This window comes from Ostrea edulis, chromosome 4, assembly GCF_947568905.1.
Source record: "Ostrea edulis chromosome 4, xbOstEdul1.1, whole genome shotgun sequence".
Classification (NCBI taxonomy): Eukaryota; Metazoa; Mollusca; class Bivalvia; order Ostreida; family Ostreidae; genus Ostrea; species Ostrea edulis.
The window spans coordinates 20,723,944-20,749,747 of NC_079167.1; the positions used below are offsets into that span (position 1 = coordinate 20,723,944).

The 25,804-nt window shown below is 35.1% G+C and overlaps 3 protein-coding genes across 16 annotated transcripts in view; 1 reads left to right on the top strand and 2 right to left on the bottom strand.

Annotated features, from left to right (window-relative positions):
* Positions 1 to 1,750: 1,750 nt before the first annotated feature.
* LOC125669932 (splicing factor U2AF 50 kDa subunit-like) lies at positions 1,751 to 11,406 on the bottom strand. Of its 4 annotated transcripts, none has more exons than XM_048904794.2 (13): positions 11,273 to 11,406; positions 7,761 to 7,887; positions 7,634 to 7,684; positions 7,141 to 7,247; positions 6,877 to 7,013; positions 6,645 to 6,761; positions 6,353 to 6,491; positions 5,993 to 6,072; positions 3,860 to 3,982; positions 3,573 to 3,659; positions 3,266 to 3,386; positions 2,207 to 2,310; positions 1,751 to 2,036 (listed from the first exon to the last, which is right to left on the bottom strand). In XM_048904794.2, the coding sequence occupies exons 1-13, from the start codon at positions 11,328 to 11,330 to the stop codon at positions 1,905 to 1,907; spliced, it is 1,383 nt and encodes a 460-aa protein (XP_048760751.1). In that variant the 5' UTR covers positions 11,331 to 11,406; the 3' UTR covers positions 1,751 to 1,904. The 4 variants fall into 4 exon arrangements, with proteins under 4 accessions (XP_048760751.1, XP_048760750.1, XP_048760753.1 ...); XM_048904793.2 differs by having other exon boundaries at positions 7,761 to 7,899; positions 11,273 to 11,397; XM_048904796.2 differs by lacking the exon at positions 7,634 to 7,684.
* A 2,371-nt stretch (positions 11,407 to 13,777) lies between these two features.
* Positions 13,778 to 17,675, bottom strand: LOC125668483 (40S ribosomal protein SA-like). The gene is made up of 6 exons (XM_048902699.2): positions 17,595 to 17,675; positions 17,023 to 17,185; positions 16,732 to 16,937; positions 16,222 to 16,380; positions 15,841 to 15,969; positions 13,778 to 14,143 (listed from the first exon to the last, which is right to left on the bottom strand). Exons 2-6 carry the CDS (start codon positions 17,153 to 17,155, stop codon positions 13,850 to 13,852), a joined length of 921 nt encoding a protein of 306 aa, XP_048758656.1. The 5' UTR covers positions 17,156 to 17,185; positions 17,595 to 17,675; the 3' UTR covers positions 13,778 to 13,849.
* LOC125668481 (protein N-terminal asparagine amidohydrolase-like) overlaps positions 17,634 to 25,804 on the top strand; it is a 29,252-nt gene continuing 21,081 nt past the window's right edge. For 3 of the 11 annotated variants that reach the window (XM_056162198.1, XM_056162194.1, XM_056162204.1), the window contains exons 1-2: positions 17,634 to 17,704; positions 24,277 to 24,393. The gene's annotated coding sequence lies outside the window, so the exon portion shown is untranslated. Of the gene's footprint in view, positions 17,705 to 17,733; positions 18,777 to 24,276; positions 24,394 to 25,804 lie in introns of those variants that run through there. The other 8 variants (XM_056162199.1, XM_056162197.1, XM_056162202.1 and 5 more) reach the window with 7 other exon arrangements.

Below are 25,804 nucleotides of genomic sequence, written 5' to 3' on the forward strand. Positions count from 1 at the left end.
ATCAACTGGGTACGAACCCCCTTGACACGTTACACTATATATACTAAGTTTGGCCCCACCCTGGGGTCAGAACCACTACTCTGGGGATCATCAAATTTACAATTTTGGTAAAAGACTACCTGCTCTATCCATTTAGTTTCAATTTAGTATAAATAGCACAAAAGAAGATGTTATTAAAGTATTTTACACATAAACACTATATATCAAGTTTGGCCCTGCCCTGGGGCCAGAACCCAACCCTGGGGATCATGAAATTTACAATTTTGGTAGAGGCTTTCCTGCTCTACATCACTATGCATTTAGTTTTTCTTACATGTGCGTGGTTCTTAAAAAGATTTTTGAAAATTAGTCAATTTTGGGCAGTTTTTGCCCCGTCCCTATGGCCCCAGGGGTGCTGGAAACCTGAAATTTACATTTTGTGTCCCCCTTATGCTGCAAACCAAATTTGAAAAGAATTGGACTGGTAGTTATTAAGAAGTTAAAAATGTTCAATTGTTAACGCACGATGGACAACCAATTGCAATAGGCCACCCGAGTTTACTCAGGTGACCTAAAAAGTATTAAAGAGAGCACTGATTATCAAACATAAGAGACTTGAGCAAGTCTAGTGAAATAAGTATGTGAATACTTCTATACTCAGCATCTTATTAAGCATGAAATATCTCAACAGCCTAGCTAGAGTCGAAATATGTATTCCCAGTCTAGTTTAAAACTATCATGCAAAAGACTTCTTACAGTTTGCCTTCATACAGGTCATCCAAAGCAAATTTTGCAATCAACATACTCTGGGCTCACTCGCATCAACACACTGCAAGACTTATATTCCTTGAGAATTATGATCCACCTGAATTCATATGTATCAACATGCCGGTACTTTATTCACGACAGTGAACTACGTTAAAGAAACAACCTGGAACCATTCCTTCAATCTCAATCCCTCAAGTTATTTACATACATAAAAATCCTTTGTTTATATATTTATATCCATGTAGTTTAACTTACTGTTTCACCACTAAAAATCAGTATATGCACCCAGGGGTGCATGAGCCGAGTTGCATGGGATACATTGTAAAGCCAGGAATGACGTGGTATATTTATAATTGTGAAGAACTAATTTCAGTTTTAAACTTTTCGAGTTACTGTCCAGAAACCATATTTGTCTGAAGTTTTCAATCTATATTCGGTCACTGTGACCTTGACCTTTGTTCTCCAAAATCAATAGGGGCCTTGCTTTGCTGGTATCCAACAATATATCCAAGTTTCATTTGATTCAAATTAAATTTTTTCGAGTTATCCTCCGGAAACCAAAATCCTTTTGGAATTTTAAATCTATTTTCGGTCACTGTGACCTTGACCTTTGACCCATTTTCTCCAAAATCAATAGGGGTCTTCCTTTATACCTGGTACATAACAATATCTTTAAGTATCATTTGATTCGGATTTAAACTTTCTGAGTTATCATCAGGAAACCAAATATTTCTGAAATTTTCATTCGGTCAGTGACCTTGACCTTTTTTCTCCAAAATCAATAGGGGGTCTTCCTTACCTGTTACCCAACAATATATCAAAGTTTCATTTGATTAGATTGTAAACTTTTCGAGTTATCATCCGGAAACCAATTGTTGACGCCCAACCGCCCTCCCGCATCACCAAACCAATAGCCGAGTTCAACTTGAAGTTGCAACTCGGCTAATAAATTTACTGACAGTGGACCAAATTTTCTGGCCTTCCACCAAGAACAAAAACATAATGACATTGAAACAAAATTTAATGATATTTTATAAAATTTGACCACACGACATTATTGTGAAGTGACATTATTTCGAGCTGATGAAAGTCTGCAATGAATGGAAAAACACCAGTTGTTTGTGTAAATCAATGTTAACAGCTACTGGACCATGAAGTTAAAATTCTCTCCTGTGGTACTTATCCGGATCATAGTACGACGTTACCACCACGCGATTCGAAAACTTCCTCCCCGTCAATGCCTGCTGGGCTTTCTGACAGTCAATGATGGAATTAAACTCAACGAAAATCTACAAAGAGGAAAAAATAATGCGCATTTTAATATATTCTTCGTGGTTTTAAAAAGATCATTGTGAAATCGTGTATCACATTGCTCAGTGACTAAAGCGTATCATCATTTTAAAAACATTTCACCTTCCACATCCTGGAACTTCCAACACCTTTTATTTATTGGTCTTACCTTTCCACATCCTGGAACTTCGACACCTTTTATCGGTCTTGGTACTTCAATACTACGAACAACTCCGTATTTAGAACATTCCTCTTTAACATCCTCCAAGATATCTACAATAATATAAATAAGTACAAATTCCCAAGTGGATACGGCAATACAGCTCTTAAGAATATTTTTTTTGTACTTGAACACGTAAACTATTAGATGGCAAACATTCCAGGGCCTATTTTTGGAAGTTGAAAAGTCTATCACATATTTTGAGAATTCAGCTCTTCTGAACAATGCTATTAGTCTATCAATGCTACAATCTGCCCATTTTCAAAACAGCATCCAATGCTAAAATCTTTATACCCTTAATGAAATATGTTAACTGTAAATAGGACTTGTTTATCATTAATATAATCTGTCTGTTGTCAATATAATCTGTCTACTGTCAATATAATCTGTCTTTTCAACATAATCTGTCTACAGTTAATACAATCTATCTACTGTCAATATATAATCAGTCTACTGTCAATATATAATCTGTCTATTGTCAGTATAATCTGTTTACTGTCAATATAATCTGTCGATTGTAATATAATTTGTCTACTGTTGATATAATCTGTCTCAGTTAATACAATATGTTTACTGTTAACATAATCTGTCTACTGTTAATATATAATCTGTCTACTCTCAATATAATCAGTCTACTGTTAATATAATGTGTCTATTGTAAATATATAATGTGTCTACTGTCAATATAATTATAATCTGTCTACTCTCAATATAATCTGTCTACTGTTAATATAATTTGTCTACTGTCAATATATAATTTGTCTACTGTTAATATAATCTGTCTACTGTTAATATAATCTGTCTACTGTTAATATAATGTGTCTATTGTAAATATATAATGTGTCTATTGTAAATATATAATGTGTCTACTGTCAATTTAATCTGTCTACTGTTAATATAATCTGTCTACTGTTAATATAATCTATTGTTAATATAATCTGTCTACAGTTATATAATCTGTCTACTGTTAAAGTAATCTGTCTACAGATAACGCCTCGATCTACCTACCTTCATACTCCTCCTCATCCTCCAGCTCCTCAGGAACGATCATGTTCATTAGACACAGAACCTCTGTAGGAGGACCCGCTCCCTGGTTCAGGTTCAAACCAGGAATCTGTAGCTGAACAGGCTACAAAAAATATCAAATCACAAATTACAAATTTGTGACAGTCAATCAATCATTGTTTTCAAAGTTAAAATTATGTGGTTCTTCTCTCAACTGGGTGTTTTGAGAAAGCTGCTTAAACATGAAGTGAACTATCTACCTTTTTTAATAAGGCATTTCTAGGCAAGTTACTGTAATTTTGTATCTTACCACTTGCGAGTTCTTGGCTCCTAAACTGGCCCTCTGTACAATTAATTTTTTGTCTCCTAACTGCATACCATTCAGCCCTGCACAGCCCTGTTGTAAATGTGACACATGAACTTTACAAATGCTGCATATGGCTACAAACTTGCCTACAGTCTCCCTGCATCATTGCAAGGTATGTTGCAGAATGCAAAAAAACAGGTAACTTGATGGTCTGCTAGTGTGTTTATATGCCATTTTCTGTAAGAATTTGCACAATAACCAAATGTAGCATCAAGCAAGACATAACTTACCTGGTCTGTGACATTGGGGTCTACATATTCACAGAAGGCGTACCCCTTAGACAAGCCTGTGGCACTGTCCTTTACCAGATTGAAGGCCTTCAGAGGTCCAAATGAGGTCAAGAGCTCCTTCACCTACAACAAAACAAGGTCCTCTTTTAGCCAAGAAAATCAAAATGATGTATGATTTTTTTTAGACAGTAATGTTTATTTCAATCTCTCTTTTATTTATTTTAAAATTCATTAGATCGAGAACAAACTCACCTGGTACCTGTTCACAATCTGGAGGTCAGTACTATACAACTTAATTCCCCAGTAAAATGGTACAGATTTAATAGGAGTACTGAAAACGGTACATAACATGCCGGTCACAAGCCTATGTAGGATGTTTTTCTTATGCAATGAGCTGTAAAACTTTACACAAGATAGCATCAGCCATCATTCTTTGTTTTGCATAGGACGTATAGAAAGTCCTAGCTTAAAAACTGTTGACAGAAGATACACACACAAACTAAGGGTTCTGTGTGTAAAATATTTCCCCAAATTTGACCAAGTTTAACAGTCTGTAAATATTTTAAAACATCAAAGAAAATAAAAATTGTTGAGACAAATCATGTCCTTTATTTAATATAATACTTTCTGAAAATGGACCAAGTTCAACAACCTGTAATTTTCTCAAAAAATTGATGAAAATCGAAATCATTGCCACATGCACATTTTCAACACCCATACAAATACTCTGTAAAACAAGGTCCTCACTTGAAAATTGTGGGAAGAGTCTGAAGGACATATATCCTCCATAAAACATTAATTTTTCAAATAAAGGGACAAAACTCCTGCAAGAGAAGTCGAAATTGATCAAAAAAAAGCAACATGATCTTGAGTGACCAACAAAGAAGCTACATAGCAAGTTTCGGCTTGATATGTGACAGAGAAATGAAAATAGAAATAGAAAACCTCGTACAGATGGACGTAGACATCGCTGTACCATAGTATGTCCCGTCTAAAGACATCAGAGAGTCAATCCTAAAATTGTTGTTACTATTAAAGGGACATGAACACGATTTGAGCAGAAAATTTTCAAATTTTATTTTTTGGTTAAAGGTGTATAATTTTTTTTATACTTTGTGTTAACATTTTCAGCTGCTGTCATCTGCCCACACTAGAATCTGTGATCATCGACTGAGAATTTCTTAAATCAAAAGTTATTTAGTGATGCATTGCAATTTTAAGTGTGAAAAATTTCATGGGAGTCCTTGTATAAATCAAAATGTACTAAATAGAAATTCTCAGTGAATGGTCTTCAGGCCAGACCCATAATACCCAAATTTCATAAACAATTCAGACCCTTCATTCCCATAATTCATATTTGTAAGCCCCTGATCGTGACCCTGACGGAGCCAGACACTTTCATTAGGAAGTATCCTTGTTTTACATCTAACTTTTCATACCATTCTTTTACCTTATCAACAGGTTTTGAAGGGGATCATAGTGTAATACATGTGTAAATCCCTGGATGATATATACAAACCGAGCAGTCTCACCCACAATAATGAAGACTTGCCTTTTGTTGCTGACGTGTTTAATTAACCCTGGGAGGAGCAACCTCTTCCCCTAGGCTAGGGAACAAAGAGGGGAAGAAAAATAAAATGCTATCAGTCACGTGATACATCAACATGGTAACAACTGTCAGAAATTTCTATCTTATATTATCTGTATTTAAAAAATTCACTACTTTTAACAAATTTAGAATTCATAAACATGTGAAATTTTTTATGGAAAAAATCTGCCAAAATAAATTTTAATTATCAAGCTGAAAAAGAATTCCTGCAAGAAATTCCTGAAAAGAAAATTTTGACTGCCTCTAGGGACTGAAAAAGAAAACCCATTCCCTGGTCCCACCCCAAAACTTTCCCCATGAGGCAAAGATTAAATTATTTTTAGGAAATTTTTGACAATGTGTGGAAGGTGAACTTTGCTGAAAAAATCGATGGGAATTTTCTGACAGCACTGCACCCTTTCGTAGAATGTCCAGTCCGCTCAGGACCACATAGAGGTCACCTACGAAAAAGTTAAAATGGTGACCTACAAACATTACCTGCAAACAGACACAAGTGCTTTCTAGCTTTTGCTATACTTTAATACCTGATCCTCGTTAAGGTAGTTGGGTAAGCCACCAATAAATATTTTGTGTGGAGAGTCCTGCACCACGGTTGATACCACTCCTGTTAACATGAAAGAAAACATTGTTAAATCAAAATAGTCAAAATTCTCAAAAAAAAACAACAACCCACTAAATGTATTCCTTTTTGTACCACACACACATCTAGTCAGCGCCACAAGAGAGAGGAATTGATGCACTTGTTTTCCAATTTCAACAATTCAAATGATATTTAATCATGTTCTTGTTTCTTTAAAAAAAAATACAGTTTAAATAGTTTCTGATGAAAGACTTGATTTTCAACTACAACACACAACTACACTTGAGCACAACTTGTTCTGTACCTGGTACATTGACAGATGGAGTCTCTGCCATTCCTGGCAGGGGCTGATAGTCTCTCGGCCTTCTGATTTTCAGGGACTGCCCTTGAAAGTTGATACCATCAAAAGCCATGGCCTGAGTGGTTTCATCAACAGAGCGGAACTGAAAATCAATCAAAACTTCATAATGCTTGTATATCCTACACTTTGATCATAATTGTCAACAGAATGTTTGTAATTTTCAGCCAGTAATTCATGATAGAACTGTTATTTTGTATTATGATTTGTCGAATATTAATAATAAAAAAAAAATCACCTCCAAGAAGGCAAAGTTCTTGTCCAGATTGATTTGAACAGCAATAACAGGACTTCCCTCTGCTTGTGCCAACCCTGTCATCTTCATCTGGTGGTTAAAGAAGTCCATCATGGCCTCCTAAATCAGAGAACAAACAACAATTAACAGCTAATCTGTCCGAAATGTACTTCTTTTTATAACTATTACGTTTCATGGTTTGTTCTTGAAATGTTGTTAAGTGCATGATACACACCTCCGTGACACCGAATGGGATATTGCCCACGTAGAGTCGTCTGGCCTGTCTGCTGATGGCACTGCCAGCGAAGGGGACTGTTGTGTTTGTTAGGGCCACATTCGGCACCGTGATTGCCTGAGGAATCTGACCAGCACCTGCAATCATAATGTAACAACCATGTATTAATACTACTTCTAATGATTTCTGAGAATGTTAAGTCAAATCAAAAATTAAATTCCACAGCAATCTGATGTGAAATTAAAACTGGTATTCAATGCTCACTTTGCATAGCTTTGTACTGCATTGGTGACATGTGCTCAAAACCCGCAGGGGGAACATCCCAGTATTTGTATGGCTTCTTCCTCTTCCTCCCCCGATCCTTAGAGCGACTGTAATAATCGAGTTTTCAGAAGAATTGTTGAATTTCAAAAAATCTGTTTTGGGCTGCTATTTACCTATTATTAAGGGCCTCAGTACCAAATCAGTGGAGAAAAAACACTGGGTCCAAATTATCAGTGGTTGTGTGCACATATAAGTGCATCATTCATGTAAGTTTGGTCCATGGTTAATACACTTATTCTCTTGGGAGTCTGATGTTCAAAACATATTGAACTACAAAAAATACTAGAACCTGCCAGATCACTCATTTAAAAAATATTGTTTAGATGCAGCATCTGAATCATGAATGGTTGTATACGTATTTATTGATCCCCACTAGTTTGAACAATGTAGTATTAACAGTTTATGAAAATTTGCAATCTGAAAAACTTTTAACCTGTTGTCCATAAATGCAGCCGCCGGGAGTGTGCCATTCTGTCCCGGCGAGCTAAAAAACAAAAATCATTGTAATTGTCATAATAAGATGATTATCAATTAATGATCTCAAGAGACTAAAGTCTTACCTCCTAGATCTTCGTTTCCTTTCCCTATCCTTGGACCGAGATCTTCTCTTTTCTCGACTTCGTGATCTTCGACCCCTGGAACGTGATCTTGAGCGTCTTCTACTGGGAGCTTTGTCTTTTTCAATTTCTGGAGAAAAAACTAAACAGCAGTTAATTCATGAAATAATATAGTAGGATTCTGCAGTGCAGTATAAAATTTAAGATTTAAATTTTGGTGATTTTCCTCCACACACTAGTGATGGGAATCGGTGAGAATTTTATAATCAATGATTGGTTTACTGTAAGGCCAAAAAAAATAATATGTTTGTTTCAGGTCGCCTCCGATTTCAAAAAAGGGTCGGTAGGTAGGTTTTTTATTTTATTTTTTTTCAATATATTTTTTTTTCTTCAAATAAATATGTGCCTTCAATGAAAATTTGATAGTTAAAGTTGTTTAATGGATAAAAAAAATTGGTTCAGAGCACAATGTTTAATTGACAATATGCACAGTATGTGATTGAGTTTTGATATACATTTACAATAAATATCTTAGCATATCAAAATTGTCAGACATCATATATGGAGCAGAAACCGTACGCATTTTTAAAGGTGGTACAGATTATGATAAATAGTTTATTATTCATAAACATTGTCATTTGTTTGTAATCAATGTGTCAGCTACTTCTACCCAAAACACAATATTCAACCACATACACAATACATTTGACAAAAAGCATTGTATAGTATATAGTTCATACAATGTTTATTAGGCTAAAGACTACCCTTGCACTTGGTTTGAGTGACGTTGTACATGTACATATTCTCATGGAAGTCCTATACTTCCACCGAATAGTTCTTTATAATTACTTACATGCTTTGACATACAAGTAATATATAAACATAGTTTTGGCGTTCAGTTAATTTCGTTTTTGAATAAATGATTCGTGGCTTTGAACACTCTGTACAAGTTACCAGTGAAGGGATCTTTTACCCCTTGAATCCAGGGGCCAGGGCCTTCAAGTTTGGGGAAAATAGCGATATTTGATTGAAATTGGGAAATTTGTTTTATACAAATGAATAAGAAAAACAAGCAAAAAGTTAACCATTTGATATTTTATTATCAATGTGGCTGGCTTAAACAAGCTTTCATTTCCGGTCTTCAGCAAAGAAAAAATTGTCATAAATGTTTTGCAACAGAGTGACACTGAGGTTGGATGGCCCTTCATGGTATATTCTCATCAAACCATCCAATTTTGGAATTTTTTGGCATCATTTTGGGAAAAAAATCTACTTTTCAGCATTGCCCATGATTAGGAATGGGGCCTAATTTCGACACTCTACCAGGGATTTATCAGCCTATTTTGGGAAACGCCATTTTTTCATTATTGGGAAAATTTAATCGACAATTTGCTGAAATTGGGAAAATATATTAAATTCCAACATAACCTTTAATTTTCACAGAAACACAACACAGTGTTAACATGGTCAGACCGCATCAGTAAATTCTAATAATACTGTCCAAAGATATGTGTTTACAAGTCTATTAATGCATGGAGTGCAAATAATATTCATTGAGGAAAAGCCTCTCTCTACAGAGGCAGTAGAGACATGAACAATGCAAAGAAGTTCCAGGAAACAGAATGCACGATTTGCGATTAAAAAACAACGCAATTTTTTCAAAATTTTATTTTCGGGAAGTTTTACCCGCAAATTGGGAAAATTTGAGCCTACTTTCGATTGGGAATGGGGCCGAATATCGGCCCCTGAGAAGGTACTGATAAATCCTTGTCGACAGACTCTAAAAAATCCCCGCAGTGCACGGGCGTTTTAGGTTGAAAAGAGTGAAGGATCATTAAATTTTCTTCATATGTCGCAGGAACTGCTACTGGATCCAAGTGTGAGATAAAGAATAAAAACGTTCGACTACGAACGGGGTCTCGTTTGGTGCTAGCCCTCACTTCACGTCTGCACGACTGTCCACCTTAAAATCTGCACCTTGAATAGGTCGCTTAATATCGATTTGTGCAAGACAGTTGTCATAATATAATTGGGGTTCTGACACTGGCATTTAGGTAACTTTATTGCCGACACCGAAGCAGCTTCTTAAAGATGTGCCGCCATTGTTGTCGTCGGTATTGTTAACTCGTACCAAAATGATTTCGGGTAATAGTTCGTACATCGATAAATTGAAAAGGAAAATTGAAAAAAAAAATATAGGGTCGGTGGATATATTTTGGGTCGGTCGGGCGACCGGAAACGAACATATTTTTTATTTTGGCCTAATTAACTAATAATCGATTATAATCAGACATCTAGAAATTATTCAATAAAGTCATTGAACTACTGAAAAAGTGTAAATAATTATTTTCTTTGTCTATATTTGTTGTGCCTAGTGCTGAAATAGTGGAAATGAATATTTTCTGTGTATACTATTTAGTTGAAATTTTAATATCCTTTATGATTTTAGAAGGGTCTACGCGCAAAAAAGGGATATCATTTGCTTCAGTTATATCCCTGTATATCAAATTAAAATTCAGCAAAGAAAAATTCATTTATTTAAAAAAACAAAAAACAAATCTATTGTCACCAATTGAAAATACAATATGCATGTGCAGACTAACAGTGGCCTTCCCTTGAAGGCAGTTTTTAATCTACATAATACACATATGGCATTGCTTGTATCAAAAATTTTTCTAATAACCAATTAATTGGAATAAAAAAATTTTGTGAACAAGCACTTAGAATTTGCCAACAATTGACTGATTTTCAATTATAATCGATGATTTGAACACCACTACCCACACCAAATTCATTCCTTCAAGATATATAGCAATGTTATTTCAAAATATTCTGATACTCAGATCCATAGCATTTGTTTCAAGGTGATCTTTAAAATGAAAACTGATAAATGCTATAAAACAGCTGAAATACTTCTACTTAGATATTTTAATTGACTTACAAACTGCTCAAATAATTAGCTGGTTGTTTTTTGTTTCTTCGCCTATAGTTCATGTACTCAATGACTACAATCCTTAAATTTTACAACAAAAGTGCCATGGTTTTAATTGATGAACCGGCTTTATACTCAGAGAAAACTAAAAAATGTGCTTTTCAAAGTTCATAATTATGTTCGAAATATTTTTAGACCTATATATTTGATGCATTTTTAAAAATATAATAAGGAATCTAAATCATCTGTCGGAGAAAACCCGATATAAAATGGGTCGAATTGGTATAGGTCCGAATTCTCGGGCAACCGCAACCGTCCATTTTACGAATACCCGAGCCATGCCAGTGCCACAGCAATGCCTTTTCAATAAAGAAATGCACATGTAATTATATTTCACTACATATTAGATGTTGTAATTATTTTTTTTAACAAGATAAAAGCAGAATACGCCTTATACGGGCGGCGCAGCGCGGCGAGATTCCTTTGTGAAAGACATTTTAACATGCATTTCATAATAAAATACAGGAATGTTTTAGGATAATTCAGAACAAAGAAGTATTTAATAACATTAAAAATTGCTAACCCGATCGATTTTCAGCAAGCTGACGCTCAAAATCCTGGAAGTCGTTGTCGTTCATCATGTTTTCTGAGCCGAGTCTGTTAGCTCCTTTGAAAGTAAAATGGCGTCGCGGAAGTACAATGTAAAATCAAAAGCATATGGCGTGTTTTCCCGGAAAACAATGTTTGGCAAGGCTTTGCGAATGTAAAGTCTATGGTAGGCCTATAAATTACGTATTTACCAGCATTGAAGATTCAATCAGTCACAATTTTTTTTTTATCATAAATTGGATCAGATTATAACAAAAATAAAATTTCATGAATATATTAAGGTGGGTCGATCCTCATGTGATTTATCAATATTAATGGTTAAAAGTGCAAAATTTGTATTAATTTCCATTCATTATAGTTAAATTTAATCAATAACCAAAGAAAATGTGTATGTTGCCACATTTTTAAAGATGTCAGACATAAAAAACGAAAGTATATGTTAACATAAGAAAATCACACATTTTCGTTCTACAGAATGTTTTTCGAAAGTAATAGTTTTCATTTATCATGTTAAAAATTAAAAATATAGCTCATTTAATGTTGACAACCAAAATTTGGCACGTCTGAATGTAAGGATAAGGGCAATAATTTAGCTTTGATTCTGTGTTATGTAAACAAAGACTCGAGTCTTTTTATGTAAACAAACAAACCAGTGAAACATTAATTTTGTAATTCAAAGCATCTTCATTTTGTACAATTACAAATTTTAACTTTTAAATGAAACATTTTACCTAAAGCATACTTTAGATGTGATATATATAATAAACTTGGATCAGTATCCATTTATTTTCAAAACTCGTAAACAGTAACACACCTCAATCTTTGTTTTCAAAACAAATAAACTCTCTATAATGAGCTTCTGTCATGATGAATAACTTTAATTTTTGGTGAAACCTTCTAAAACATATTAGACTATAGATTTTGCTTACTTAAAGTGAAATACAAAATTTGGAGGAAAATCGTGAATCAGTCCCTTTAAAATAAATAAAAACTTGTTGAAATGACAAATTTTAAACGTCAACAGTTAAAAAAAAGTTAATTCATAAATATGTATAAATTAATTGTGGAAATTAGGGAAATCATGTATAATCGACGTGCAGTAGAAGAAATACCAGCATAGGAGTTATTGCCCTTGACAACATTTTTTTAATTACAAAGAATTGATTATCTATGGAAAATATAAACTTTTTCAAAATCAATAGTTTACTATGTTGTTTTATTTTATGCAGTGAATAAAATTCCTCTGAAAGATATATTTCTATCATGCGCAAAGTTTAATTTGATAAAAAAATTTGCAAAAACCTGACATCACATGAGGATCGATTAACCTTAAAAAAAATATAATGAAATAAGTTTTAGAGTTCATGATCTTGTTCATGGCTGCTTATCTTTTATCCTATCAAATATTACTTATTGTCCAATTGTTCATCGACCAACATAGAAAATCTACAAAAGCTCTACACGTTGTTACTGACAATCGTGGGTCTCCCGTTTACGGCCCTATCCTGGAGCAAACTAAAATTTTGAGCAAGGAATCTCCTAAATGTCTTCAATCTTGCTACTATCCTACAAACTCCACTTAGTGTTTATTCAGAGCTGCTTCCCGGTCTCAAGAGTCAAGCCCGTGTAAAGTGAGGAGAGTTGGGCATGGGGTCAGCCACGAAGAGGACAAATGAAGTACTATCCTACAAATCATCATCTTCCTTCAATCAAGCCAACCCCCCCCCCCCCCCCCCCCCCCCCCCCCCCCCCAGATATGGGGCTTAAAATCTTTTCACTACGAGGCCTCCATCAATAACATCCAGAGGGCGGATTCCCAAGTCGTTAAGAAGGCTGATCCAGATGTGGGTTGGAACACTGTGCAAATGCTCCCAAGTGAACAATCAATTACTTAAAATTAGAGATCGTCCTGGTGCTTTATTACTAGAAAGGGATTGTCCTGGAGCTATATTGCTGAATAAATTGTCCTCGAGTTATATGGCTGAATAGAGATTGTTTTGGAGCTATATTGCTGGATAGGTATTGTCCTGGAACTAAAGTGCTTCTTACCTATCATATCATTTACTTACAAGTCCTGTCATTTTTTAATGCAGATTTTTTCTTACTGCTTTGTTTATTTTGAGTTGTCTGTTACTTCCCCCACGATACTTGTACATGTACGTTTAACAAGCTTCTCAACACGACATTTGTTGAGATCAAGTTATGGTACACAAACTTCTGGGCGATATACAAGTATATAAATGACAAATTTTTACATCATGGTATATTGATAATAACCAGTCGTCTTACAATTTACAAGTAGACTTCTTCCATTATTAAATCTACATCTTCATTTCTTTTAAAACTACCAAATGAAATAAGGGCAATTCAATCCTGACTTATTCACAAAAGCCAAGGGCTTTAAGGACTTGTGAGGAAAGGAGCCTGTCAGACACTTGAAGATTGGTATATTATATCAAACAACAACAGTATGCACATAGGTCTTTCTAAATTTTAATTCATCAAATGGAACATGTCTTTAATGATACTGAATGTCTTTTGGTTCCACATTCTAATTCCAGTTCTCAGCAGCAGTACCACCCCATTCTGGGGCAGCAGCAGGAGTCGGGGCGGGGCCAGCAGCAGCTGCCGACCAATCATCTGTGGTAGCCGACCAGTCCTTGGCGGTGCCTCCAGGCATGAAGGGCGCTGGAGCTGGAGCTACGGGCATAGCTTCAGAAGCCCAGTCAGTGACCTCCTGGGCGGGTGGAGGAGGCTGCACAGGTATGTCAGATGGGGCCCACTGGTCTTGGCTCTCATCTTTGACAGGTGCTTTCTCAATGGCTCCTTGTTCCTCCTTCTCCGCCTAAACAGAGAGAGAGAGAGAGAGTGACATCAACTTTTCTACCCAAATTTCTCAGCAGTGAAAGAATTGGACAAAAAATATAAATTGTTGTGTTTCCACCAACACCAATGTCAAAATCAAGGTTGGTTGGTAAGAAATAAATTTTCTTTTTGCTCGAAATTTATTTAAAGAATGCACAAAAAACATTCTGATCACTATCTCCATTTAAGTTGCAGGTATATCAATATACTGAACACAAGGGGGCTCATTTTTCACTATATTACATAACTATTGAATAAAAAAAACCTACTAGGAGTAAGTCTGCTCTGCTTTGATATGAATTACGTAAAGTAATTACAAGTGTCGAGCTAAAAACCATTGAACCTATGGTCCTAGCAGACATTTTTTAATAGAAACTGCCAAAAATTAACCAATATGTCAAGAATTTTTTTTAGAATAGGGGCATAATTTATGGTCAGTTGGACTTTTGGGTTTGCTTACCGGACCCATTCCCAATCCAAAAAAATCAGCAATATTTCCCCAATATTTATTAGTTTTTTTCCAATCAAGTGTCTGTACATTCCATACATAGAGAGTAATTTATATTATCAAGTTCTTTTCCTGTAAAATACTGGAAGTGCAGAATTGTAAAGAGCGAACAGCATTCTTGGGAAAACTATGCTACGTTATATGAAAAACCTTAAGTGGCACTTATGAACTGTCCAATGTTCCAATAATGTTTGATCGTAAAAACATTAATGAAGCTGTAATTAAGATAGAAATACTATATTTATGTTCAACTCTACTAATCCATACTATTTCATATAAAATGCTTGTATTCTATATTCGTTTTTCTTTGATTAACGTGGATTGTATTCTATATTCGTTTTTCTTTGATTAACGTGGAAAAATTGCCAAGTAGTTCAGAACATACAACACTAGATAGTTAACTTGGTTAGCAAAGTTTAATTGTAATTATGCGACACATTTTCACTCAAAAATATTGAAATAGGACAATTCAGCACACCACAAATGTGAGGAATTTTGTTTCAAGAAGCAGTTCTTGTGCGAGGATGAAACCGTTCGAATTTCCTCAAAGAGTGGTAAAACGGTATCAGTAAAGCGGACTGTGTGGATAAAAAAAAAATCACCCCCAGAAATGTCAGTCCTCAGTAATTATGTTTGTTTAAATCAAAACACAGACAAGAACATCTGAATGTATTAAACAGATTTTAATTAATCTGGACTTGTTTTAACTAATTCAAGTATAAGTAAAATGTCAGAATAAAATTATCTGATAGAAATATCTTATAAAATGGTTTTTGTGTTCAACATGTGTAGATTTTGAATGAAATACATTTAAATATCAATTGCTATTTTTTTTTTGGAGAGAAAGAGATAAAATCTATGAAAAAGAATTTGCTATGAATATTATATACCAGTTTTACCGAGTGATCATTAAAACATGTAAAATGCATTACAACATTTTTTCTTCACTTTTATTGATAAATAAGCACAAAGTAGTACTTTTCATATTTGCCCAATCGGAACATTTCAAGCGTAAATTTTTCAAATTCTAGACTACGGACCCTGGACCCAGTTTGAAAATGGCAGGAAAACCCATGGGCCTTCTGTATGAGTTTTATAAATGTTGAGGAATATACTTTATATGAAACAGAATGCAAAGTGGAAAATCGAAATGACACTTCTGTTATTACCTCCTCTGGATCTCTGTAGAAGTACAGATCAACCATCACCTCCCAGGGGTGGTCACGGCTGATTGTTCCACGCAGACGCAAGACTTCCCGAGCCAGGAGCCACCACATCAGACCCACGGAATGTTGACCCTACACAATGAAATCATTAAATAAGAATCACACCCACTCACTGAACTATTAAATAACAATTACACTAGCTCACTAGTTTATCCCCCCCCCCCCTCCCAAAATTCTTCATTGCACTTAACATTACTCTATTTACTTTCAAAATTACAAAAGATGTATTGATAAAATTCATGTGACTCAGTCCGCTTGGACAAAAACATTTCTAGCTCTTCAACATTCAATGTCTCACTCAGCAGGCATATATATTCTTATTACCTTGTTGTTGCAGGGAATACCAATGTCAACAAATCTCAATGGTGAGTCAGTGTTGCACAAGGCAATGACGGGGATGTTGACGTAGGAAGCCTCAGTGACTGGCTGATGGTCAGTACGGGGGTCAGTTACGACCAACAGGCGGGGTTCACGAAAGGCAGCCTGGGAAAAAAACACACATAAGTGACAATTTAGTCAGTTTGCATAAAAAGAATGCATATTATTTACTATTTGTCTACTCTACATTACTGAAACATCAAAAATCAATGACTATATAAAGAACTATTATACTCATGTCAGTTATGATTACTTTGATTTTGTAATACAGAATATCTGTAAATCGCCGTTTAGAATTTATGCATTCCCACCAAGTAATGTTACCAAATATATATAATCACATGTGAGGATCATATCCATATAAAACAAAATCACATGACAAGTTCACATTGAATGAGAAAGATATATCTCAAATGAGAAGTAAACTTGACTTTCAATTATTTTCTAATGTTTTACCTGGATCTGGTTAGTGAAAGTTCCTGGTGTGAATCGGCCAGCAATTGGTGTTGCACCGGTGGCACTAGCGAACTTCAGGACAGCACGTTGACCATAAGGCCTGGCAGAAATGACACAAACATCTGCTGGGTTCTCGATGGCAGCAATAGCACGGGCAGCCAACAACAGCTTCTCCCACGTCTTTCTCAGGTTCAGAATGTAAACACCTGCAAAGAAAACACAATTACAACTCGATGCCATCAAATGATTCAACAGTTGAATTACAGTTCTTCTCTAAATCATTTCACATACCATCAGGCTTCCTCTTAAAGACATATTGTTCCATCTGATAGTCCACATTGGTGGCACCAAGGTGGGTGTTACAGGCCAAAAACTTAGTGATATCTTCTTCGCCGAGGGCGAGTACATCTAGTCCTCCGGACATCTTAGCAATGATCTGAGTTACGACGATCACCTACAGAAAACAGAAAATAAAACTACTAATGCTGTTCATTGTAAAATTCTAATGCAGTATGTGATTCTCATTTTAAATTGTTAGCAGAATGTTACAAATAAAAGACCAATGTGTGACTAAATTGAAGAAAATTAATTCAACATTCATGGGCAGTAATTAGGAATGTAAAAACTGCACATGTATTAACTTTGGCAACTAAAAAAATGGTCTCTTGGTTGTACTTCAGCAGACCCTTTCATTCGTGTGGGGGGGGGGGGGGGGGGGGGTATTTCCATTGGTGAGGCGCAATACTGCACTACATTATATTAGAACAGAAAGAAAATACTTCCGTTTTATCGTTTTTAATGCTTAAAGTTGTATTCTTCAGTAAATTGTACATGTAAATACATATTAATTGAACATCTCTTACAAAACGCGTGCGACGCCAATGGAGTGGGACAGAAAAAGGAATACAACGTGTTTCGGGGTTTACACGCTTCCGGTTGTTGTATTCCGAGCCCGATTGACGAAAGGTTGCAAGTAAGTAGTGTTTTATGGAAACGAAATAAAACAAAAATGTAATCAAAGTTATGTAGCATTATGAAAGGAGCATGTTGATAGATGTTACCTGTGACCTGCCTGTTGTTCGATCAGTTGATGATGTTGCAACCAGTTGCAGCTCAGTTTCATCAGAAAGATGATTACAAGTACATTATAAGTGTACTAGTGTATATAACATTATAACAGTATAATTCACATAGGTATATGTACATGTAGATATATGTTAAGACCCAAACACCTGTGTAATTTTATATGTAAACAGAGATAAACAACTGTCTCAGGAGTAAGTTTACCGCGTTGTCCACTATAAACAAAATTGTGAAAACTTTTGATTGTTTAATTGATGTGAATATAAGATATAAGGCCTATAGATCTACATGCATGTATTTTTTAAGAGTGTGTATAGGGCTGAAATTCGCCTCCATCCTAATGCTGAAAAACAGGTGTTTTCCCCAAAATTTACATATAAAAATTCCTAATTGATGATAAAAAGAAAAATAAGAAAAGAAAAAAGGTCAAAAATCAAAAGTTTTTCATTTTTTGTGAAATAATTAAATCATCACTTGTGATACTTCTCGTATTTATGTAAGTGTTCATATATGAGCTTTATTACAATCTGTATTCAATAACTCTGTCAAAGTGCATGACCAAAACAATTAATGCTAATCATCCTAAAGTTAGATAAGAGCTAGGATAGTAAAAACAAGAACCTTATATTTCTATATTTCAACACTAAAAGATAGATCTTCCAGTGAGGAATCCATATCCCCTGACCAACCTGACAGGTGAAAAATCAACAAAAGACAGACCAACCCGACAGGTGAAAAATCAAAAGACTGACCAACCTGACAGGTGAAAAATCAACAAAAGACTGACCAACTCGACAGGTGAAAAGTCAACAAAAGACTGACCAACCCGACAGGTGAAAAATCAACAAAAGACTGACCAACTCGACAGGTGAAAAGTCAACAAAAGACTGACCAACCCGACAGGTGAAAAATCAACAGGAGACTGAGTGCGAGATTAAACAGGGGATGCTTACTCCTCCTAGGTACCTGCTCCCACCTCTGGTGTGTCTAGGGGTCCGTGTTTGCCCAACTATCTATTTTGTATTGCTAATAGGAGTTATGAGATTGATCACTGTTCGTTATCTTCAACTTTCATTGAACACGATCATGACAGTCATAAAAATATTTCAATGGAACAAATTCCAAGGGTTTTATTTCAAATTTGAGAGAGTAATAGAAGAAGAAAAACCCAAAGCTTTAAAACTGTTGATAATTGTTAGTTTTGATGATTCATAGGAGGAAAAAGTTGTTATCTTTATAGCTATCACTAAGTTACACTGGAAACCAAATGAGGATGCTAATTTCCTTTGATAAAAATCAACTAGGGCAATGCCTGGGTCATAGCTTAAATTCACTTGAACATTTCAATTATGAAATTGAAGTTTGCTTAAAGTGTTTTCCCAATTGTCAATGTTTTCCCAATGTGAATGGCCCTTGCCCTTGAAGTCAAGATTTTAAAAATTCCCTGAACTGTCATGTACAATCAGCAATCGAATAAAAAAAGTGAATGCTGAAATATTAGATTTCGCCAATTATGGGCACATATAAAATTTTTATATGGCCATCTTTAGACGAGACATATTATGGTACAGTGATGTCTGTACGTCCATCTGTCTGTACGTCCCTCTGTGCGGGGGTTTTCTGTTTCTAATTTCATTTCTCTGTCACATAACAAGCTGAAACTTTCTATGTAGCTTCTTTGTGGATCACTCTAGAGCATGTTGCAATTTTGATTCATTTTGACCTCTCTTGTAGGAGTTTTGCTCCTGTATTTGAAAATTCTTGTTATATGAAGGGCACATAATTTGTCCTGTTAACCCCTCCCACAATTATCAAGTGAGGACCATCTTGTTTTACAGAGTGTTTGTATGGGTATTGAAGTTGTCCATGAGGCAAGGGTTTTGATTTTCTTCAATTTTTGAAAAAATTACAGGTTGTTGAACATAGTCCGTTTTGAGGAAATATCACATAAAGAGTACATGATTTGTACGGTAAACTCCTTCCACAGTTTTCAAATGAGAACCTTCTTATTTTACAGAGTGTTTATATGGATATTGAAGGTATGCATGTGGCAAAGATTTTGGTTTTCTTCAATTTTTGAAAAAATTACAGGTTGTTGAACTTAGTTTTGAGGAATTATTACATAGAGAGTACATGATTTGTCTGTTTTTCCTTTCATGTTTTCAAGTGAGGATCTTCTTATTTTACAGAGTATTTGTATGGGTATGGAAGATGTGCATTTGACAAGGATTTTGATTTTATTCAATTTTTGAGAAAATTGTTGTTGAACTTGTCCGTTTTGAGGAAATATTGCATAGAGAGTACATGATTTGTCATTTATTTTGAAAACATTATGAATCATCAAATTTAACAAATTGCAATTATAACGAAACAAAATTGTTGGTCTCCAGCACTTTGCTATAAGTATGGTTTAGTCACATAGGCACTCGACGTTTAAATATCTATAATAAAAAAATTGCATAATATTATGTTTACAGGAAGACAATTTTTTTTATTATAGATATTTAAAACGTCGAGTGCCTGTGGGTTTAGTGTACTATGTACCTTGAAAAATATTTCATTTTTGTCAATTATCAGATAAGTCCACCAAGTTCCCCCAGAGAGTCAGGTGCTCTAGTTATTAAGCTACCCAGAAATCAAGTGTTCTAACCACTGAGCTTACAACAGTCAGATGCTTTAACCACTGAGCTTACAACAAACAGGTGCTTTAACAACTGAGCTTACAACAAACAGGTGCTTTAACCACTGAGCTAACAATAAACTGGTGCTCTACCACTGAGCTTACAACAGTCAAATGCTTTAACCGCTGAGCTTACAACAAACTGGTGCTTTAACCACTGAGCTTACAACAAACAGGTGCTTTAACAACTGAGCTTACAACAAACAGGTGCTTTAACCACTGAACTATCCAAGCAATCGTTTATGATTTTATTTACAGGGTTCTGTTGCTCCAGGTAGAATATAAACCATCAATAACTCCTCTTTTGTCAGACTCTCTTTAAGCAGTTTTTGGATTGACATTTCAGCCATCTCCTCTGTTTTTTCTTATGATGTCCCAGGTGTATGTGTGTTCCAGATGAGTGTTTGTATCCTAGGTGTGTGTGTGTCCCAGGGGTGTGTGTGTGTTTCCCAGGTGTGTGTGTGTGTGTGTGTGTGTGACCCAGGTGTGTGTGTGTGACCCAGGTGTATGTGTGTGTCCCAGGTGTGTGTGTGTGTCTCCCAGGTGTGTGTGTGTGTGTGACCCAGATAGGTGTGTGTCCCCCAGGTGTGTGTGTGTACCCCTCTTTGTAATATTACTTTTCCAAGTCCGGAAGAATAAAAAAGAAAATATTTTCTATTTCATCAATTGATGTTTTCAAAATCGTCCTTTCTAAAATAGGGCTATGGACTTTACAAAAAGTGAGCATTTTTGCACACACTACAAAAAGTGAGCATTTTTGCACACCAAGTTCCTGATACAAAGGAGTAAATTTTCATTGGAATTAACTTGTTAATAGATGCCACACCTGAAATATATTTGTAAATTGGTTGCCATATATACAACCATATACAATATTTTAAGCAATTTTGTATACCATTACCCTGGAAAGTTGAAAATATCACACTTAGGTGCTGATACTATTTCTTCTGTTATTTTTCAACCAAATCTAAAACTGTAAATTTTGCAAGAAAGTGTATAAGATGCTTTTAATACTAAGATGAAAATTTAAATACCTTTCCTTGGATTTGACCAAGCAAATAATTTGTACAAATACATGCAATCAAATTTGACACAAATCACACCCTCAAAATCATGTATAATTTTCTATTTAACCAACTTTTTTTGGTTGTAGAATACCTTCAAGAGAACCATTTTCATATTTTTGAAATTTTACTCACTAAGACCTGTGCTATATGATCACTTGTTGATCCCTTCCAATTTATTGTGATCCCCGTTACCAGGAGGACAATTTGTCTCTACCTCTTTCCTTAAGACTGCTGGTCTGAGGTTTATTTGGTTTATTAATTTTTGCACTAGGGGAAACTTCAGATCAGTTTTTATTGTTCTCAGATAAAATTTAATTCATTTTCAGTGTATGATTTATTCGGCTTAATCCTGGGACCAGAGCCCCTAGCTCAGGGGCCTTGAATTTTTCTCTGAATTCTGGTAGAGCTAGGCCACTTGAGTTTGTCTGCATGAGAGATATGGCAACTTTTAAGTGTCTCTAAGCAAATGGGATAATTTAAAAAAAATGTGTGATATCAGTAACACTATCCTAGTACAGGGTTAGAAGATTTATTATGTTTGTGACATGTACTGTGTAGGTTTAATTTGAAAAAATGACAGAATTGTTTATCTGTTATTGTCATTGCTGTGCAAATGTTATCAGATCAACATATAAATAATGATTTAAATATATTTCAAATGTAAAACTTGACAAATACACAGAACAGTATCATTTAAGATAACAATCAACAAAAGTCCTGGACATGATATGTGCAGCAACAACATTGATAACAAATTAATTCTGTTACCTTATGAAAGAACTACTGAAGAATTTCAAGCGCCTGATCAATTTAGTGTAAATTCGATATTTGCTGTCCATGTGATGTCATTATCAGGCCTGGGGTAATGGTAATGTGTAATGGTAATGTAATGACAGCCAATTTCAGTGTAATGGGCCATTTTTGCATTACAAGTAATATTGGCAATGTGATGTATTACTTGTAGAAAATATACTGTAATGCACATTACATTTACATTACTTCAAATAATAGCTATATTCCTACCACTTCCGCTCCAGTAGAACACCTTTTTAGCTTTGCAGGGAAGATATTCAGACCAGACAGATGTTCTCTGAAAGATGAAACTTTTTAAACATTGATGACAATCAAATGCAATGATTAACTCAGATGATGTGTTCCCACCATTGATGAATGATTTGTGTGCTTATGTTACTATATATCTAAAATTCATAAATCATTAAAAAGAAATAATTTTTCTGCATTTCTTTAATATCAGTATGTTATATATACATGTAATGTGTAATGTATAATGCACTCTTAAGTAATGTGTAATGTAATGCATTACATTACATTTCAAAATAGGGATATTGGTAATTGCATGATCAAATTTTCTAAGTAATGGTAATGTAATGCATTACATTGCTGTGTAGTTGACCCCAGGCCTGGTCATTATATGATGTAATGTAGTACGCTTAAGTCATTACATTGCTGTGTAGTTGACCCCAGGCCTGGTCATTGTATGATGTAATGTAGTACATTGCTGTGTAGTTGACCCCAGGCCTGGTCATTGTATGATGTAATGTAGTACGCTTAAGTCATTACATTGCTGTGTAGTTGACCCCAGGCCTGGTCATTGTATGATGTAATGTAGTACGCTTAAGTCATTACATTGCTGTGTAGTTGACCCCAGGCCTGGTCATTGTATGATGTAATGTAGTACATTGCTGTGTAGTTGACCCCAGGCCTGGTCATTATATGATGTAATGTAGTACGCTTAAGTCATTACATTGCTGTGTAGTTGACCCCAGGCCTGGTCATTGTATGATGTAATGTAGTACATTGCTGTGTAGTTGACCCCAGGCCTGGTCATTGTATGATGTAATGTAGTACGCTTAAGTCATTACATTGCTGTGTAGTTGACCCCATGCAGGCCTGGTCATTATATGATGTAATGTAGTACATTGCTGTGTAGTTGACCCCAGGCCTGGTCATTATATGATGTAATGTAGTACATTGCTGTGTAGTTGACCCCAGGCCTGGTCATTATATGATGTAATGTAGTACATTGCTGTGTAGTTGACCCCAGGCCTGGTCATTATATGATGTAATGTAGTACACTTAAGTCATTACATTGCTGTGTAGTTGACCCCAGGCCTGGTCATTATATGATGTAATGTAGTACATTGCTGTGTAGTTGACCCCAGGCCTGGTCATTATATGATGTAATGTAGTACATTGCTGTGTAGTTGACCCCAGGCCTGGTCATTATATGATGTAATGTAGTACGCTTAAGTCATTACATTGCTGTGTAGTTGACCCCATGCAGGCCTGGTCATTATATGATGTAATGTAGTACATTGCTGTGTAGTTGACCCCAGGCCTGGTCATTATATGATGTAATGTAGTACGCTTAAGTCATTACATTGCTGTGTAGTTGACCCCATGCAGGCCTGGTCATTATATGATGTAATGTAGTACATTGCTGTGTAGTTGACCCCAGGCCTGGTCATTGTATGATGTAATGTAGTACATTGCTGTGTAGTTGACCCCAGGCCTGGTCATTATATGATGTAATGTAGTACATTGCTGTGTAGTTGACCCCAGGCCTGGTCATTGTATGATGTAATGTAGTACGCTTAAGTCATTCAACATTCGTGTTTACCTTTTTTTCATGTGATAATAATTCAATCTGGTGTCTAGCATTTTTTTTAGATAAAGATTCTCATTTGCATACAGGTTTTTCTTAAGGTCTTGATTTCAAGGGCCTGGGCCTTTCCAATTGGGAAAAATAGCGACATTTGCTTGAAATTGGGAAAAAAGTAGGGAGAAGACCAATCCAGAGTGCATTATAAGGTATAATTGGACTCTTTCTGACTTTCAATCTGGTCAAAGTTTACTTCATTCAAATAAGCAGAGGTCAGAAAATTAGGTTTACTTAACAATTTTGAAGCAAAAATTGTAATCTGTGGGCCTGTGAAGAAGATTTATGATTAATTAGACTACTCTGCTTGATTTGTTTTCATTGTTTGGGAATTTCAAAGCGAAAATTGAGGAAAATACTTGCTTTTTAGCATTGGGAATGGGGCCTTATTTTGGCCCCTTACAGACCCTAAAAAAATCCCTGGCATAATGAAATACATGTGTCTGGGCTTAACTTACTAATACATGTGTGCGAGATGTGAAAGATTTTTTTCTAATAAACATTCAGTGAATGACCCTTGTAGCCCCGAGTCGGACTGTGGAACATTACAGAACTTCTAGTCCAGGAACTCCCCATCTCATATTAATCTACACACAGTGAAGAAAAGAGAAAATTTTTAAAGACTTCTGTATTTCTAGAGGCTTTATTGCTGGACTCCTAGAAAGGTCCTTGAAATTCGCTATCCTAGCTAATGGTAACAATTTTGATTGAAATTAACCAAATCATTTTGGAGAAAGAATTTGAAACTTTCAGATGACAATAATTAATTGCAGATCGAGTAATTCTTGGTGGCCTAGATATGAGAAATGTTAATTAATAAATGGTAAGTGATGTGTAAAGGAATTTTGTGAAAATATCTGTCCACCACTAAAATTTTATTTGCTTCCCCCTTTTAAATTATTTGGAGAACATGTTCCAACTCCAAAAAAAAAAAAAAAAAATGGTTATTGTTATTTCCCAAAGAATTTTTTCAATTTTATTTCAGAGTATAAAACTTTTTCCATATTTTTTTCTTCAGCTTTTTGACTCAAACTTAGTGCACATTCCATTTAAAAGATTTCAATTGATTTGCTTTCTGGATGCCACTTTACAATTTTCATCCATTAAATAAGGCAATATTCCAACCTTCCCACCCGTAAGTCAAAATAGTTAGGTCAGAATGGAGAAATAAACAATGTTAGGATAACCCTCTCAGTGTTTGGTTTACAGTTTTTATTTCTCTTTGAAAAAACTTGTCTGTTCATGCCTTACAATGCTCCAAGTGTAAAATGCTGTTTTTTGTGGTTTAATGTTCAAGTATTAACCATATTTTCTTGTTGTTTTTTAAATTTCCACAAGATTGCTCATTGTTGTCAATAGTACTATATATATATATTAAAAAACTTGATACTTTTTATTATTGATATTCAGCGATTTATGAATTCAATATGAACTAGCTTCACTTACAACTATATTGCGTATGTATGGAGGGTTATAATTAATAATTCATTAATTAATCTATCTAATGAGGGCAACATGCAGTAGAAGTTTGGACTGTATACTTTTAAATTATTCACAAGCTTA

Bases quoted from the DNA above. Each gene is read 5' to 3' on its own strand.
- LOC125669932 (XM_048904793.2), bottom strand. From the start codon at position 11,330: ATGATGAACGACAACGACTTCCAGGATTTTGAGCGTCAGCTTGCTGAA. The intron at 7,685-7,760 runs GTAAGACTTTAG...TTTGTTTTTTAG, and splicing joins AGGAAACGAAGATCTAGGAG to CTCGCCGGGACAGAATGGCA. The intron at 3,660-3,859 runs GTAAGTTATGTC...CATTTACAACAG, and splicing joins ACCCCAATGTCACAGACCAG to GGCTGTGCAGGGCTGAATGG.
- LOC125668483 (XM_048902699.2), bottom strand. From the start codon at position 17,155: ATGTCCGGAGGACTAGATGTACTCGCCCTCGGCGAAGAAGATATCACT. The intron at 16,938-17,022 runs GTATGTGAAATG...TTTTCTTTGCAG, and splicing joins CTTTAAGAGGAAGCCTGATG to GTGTTTACATTCTGAACCTG. The intron at 15,970-16,221 runs GTAATAAGAATA...TTCATTGTGTAG, and splicing joins GTATTCCCTGCAACAACAAG to GGTCAACATTCCGTGGGTCT.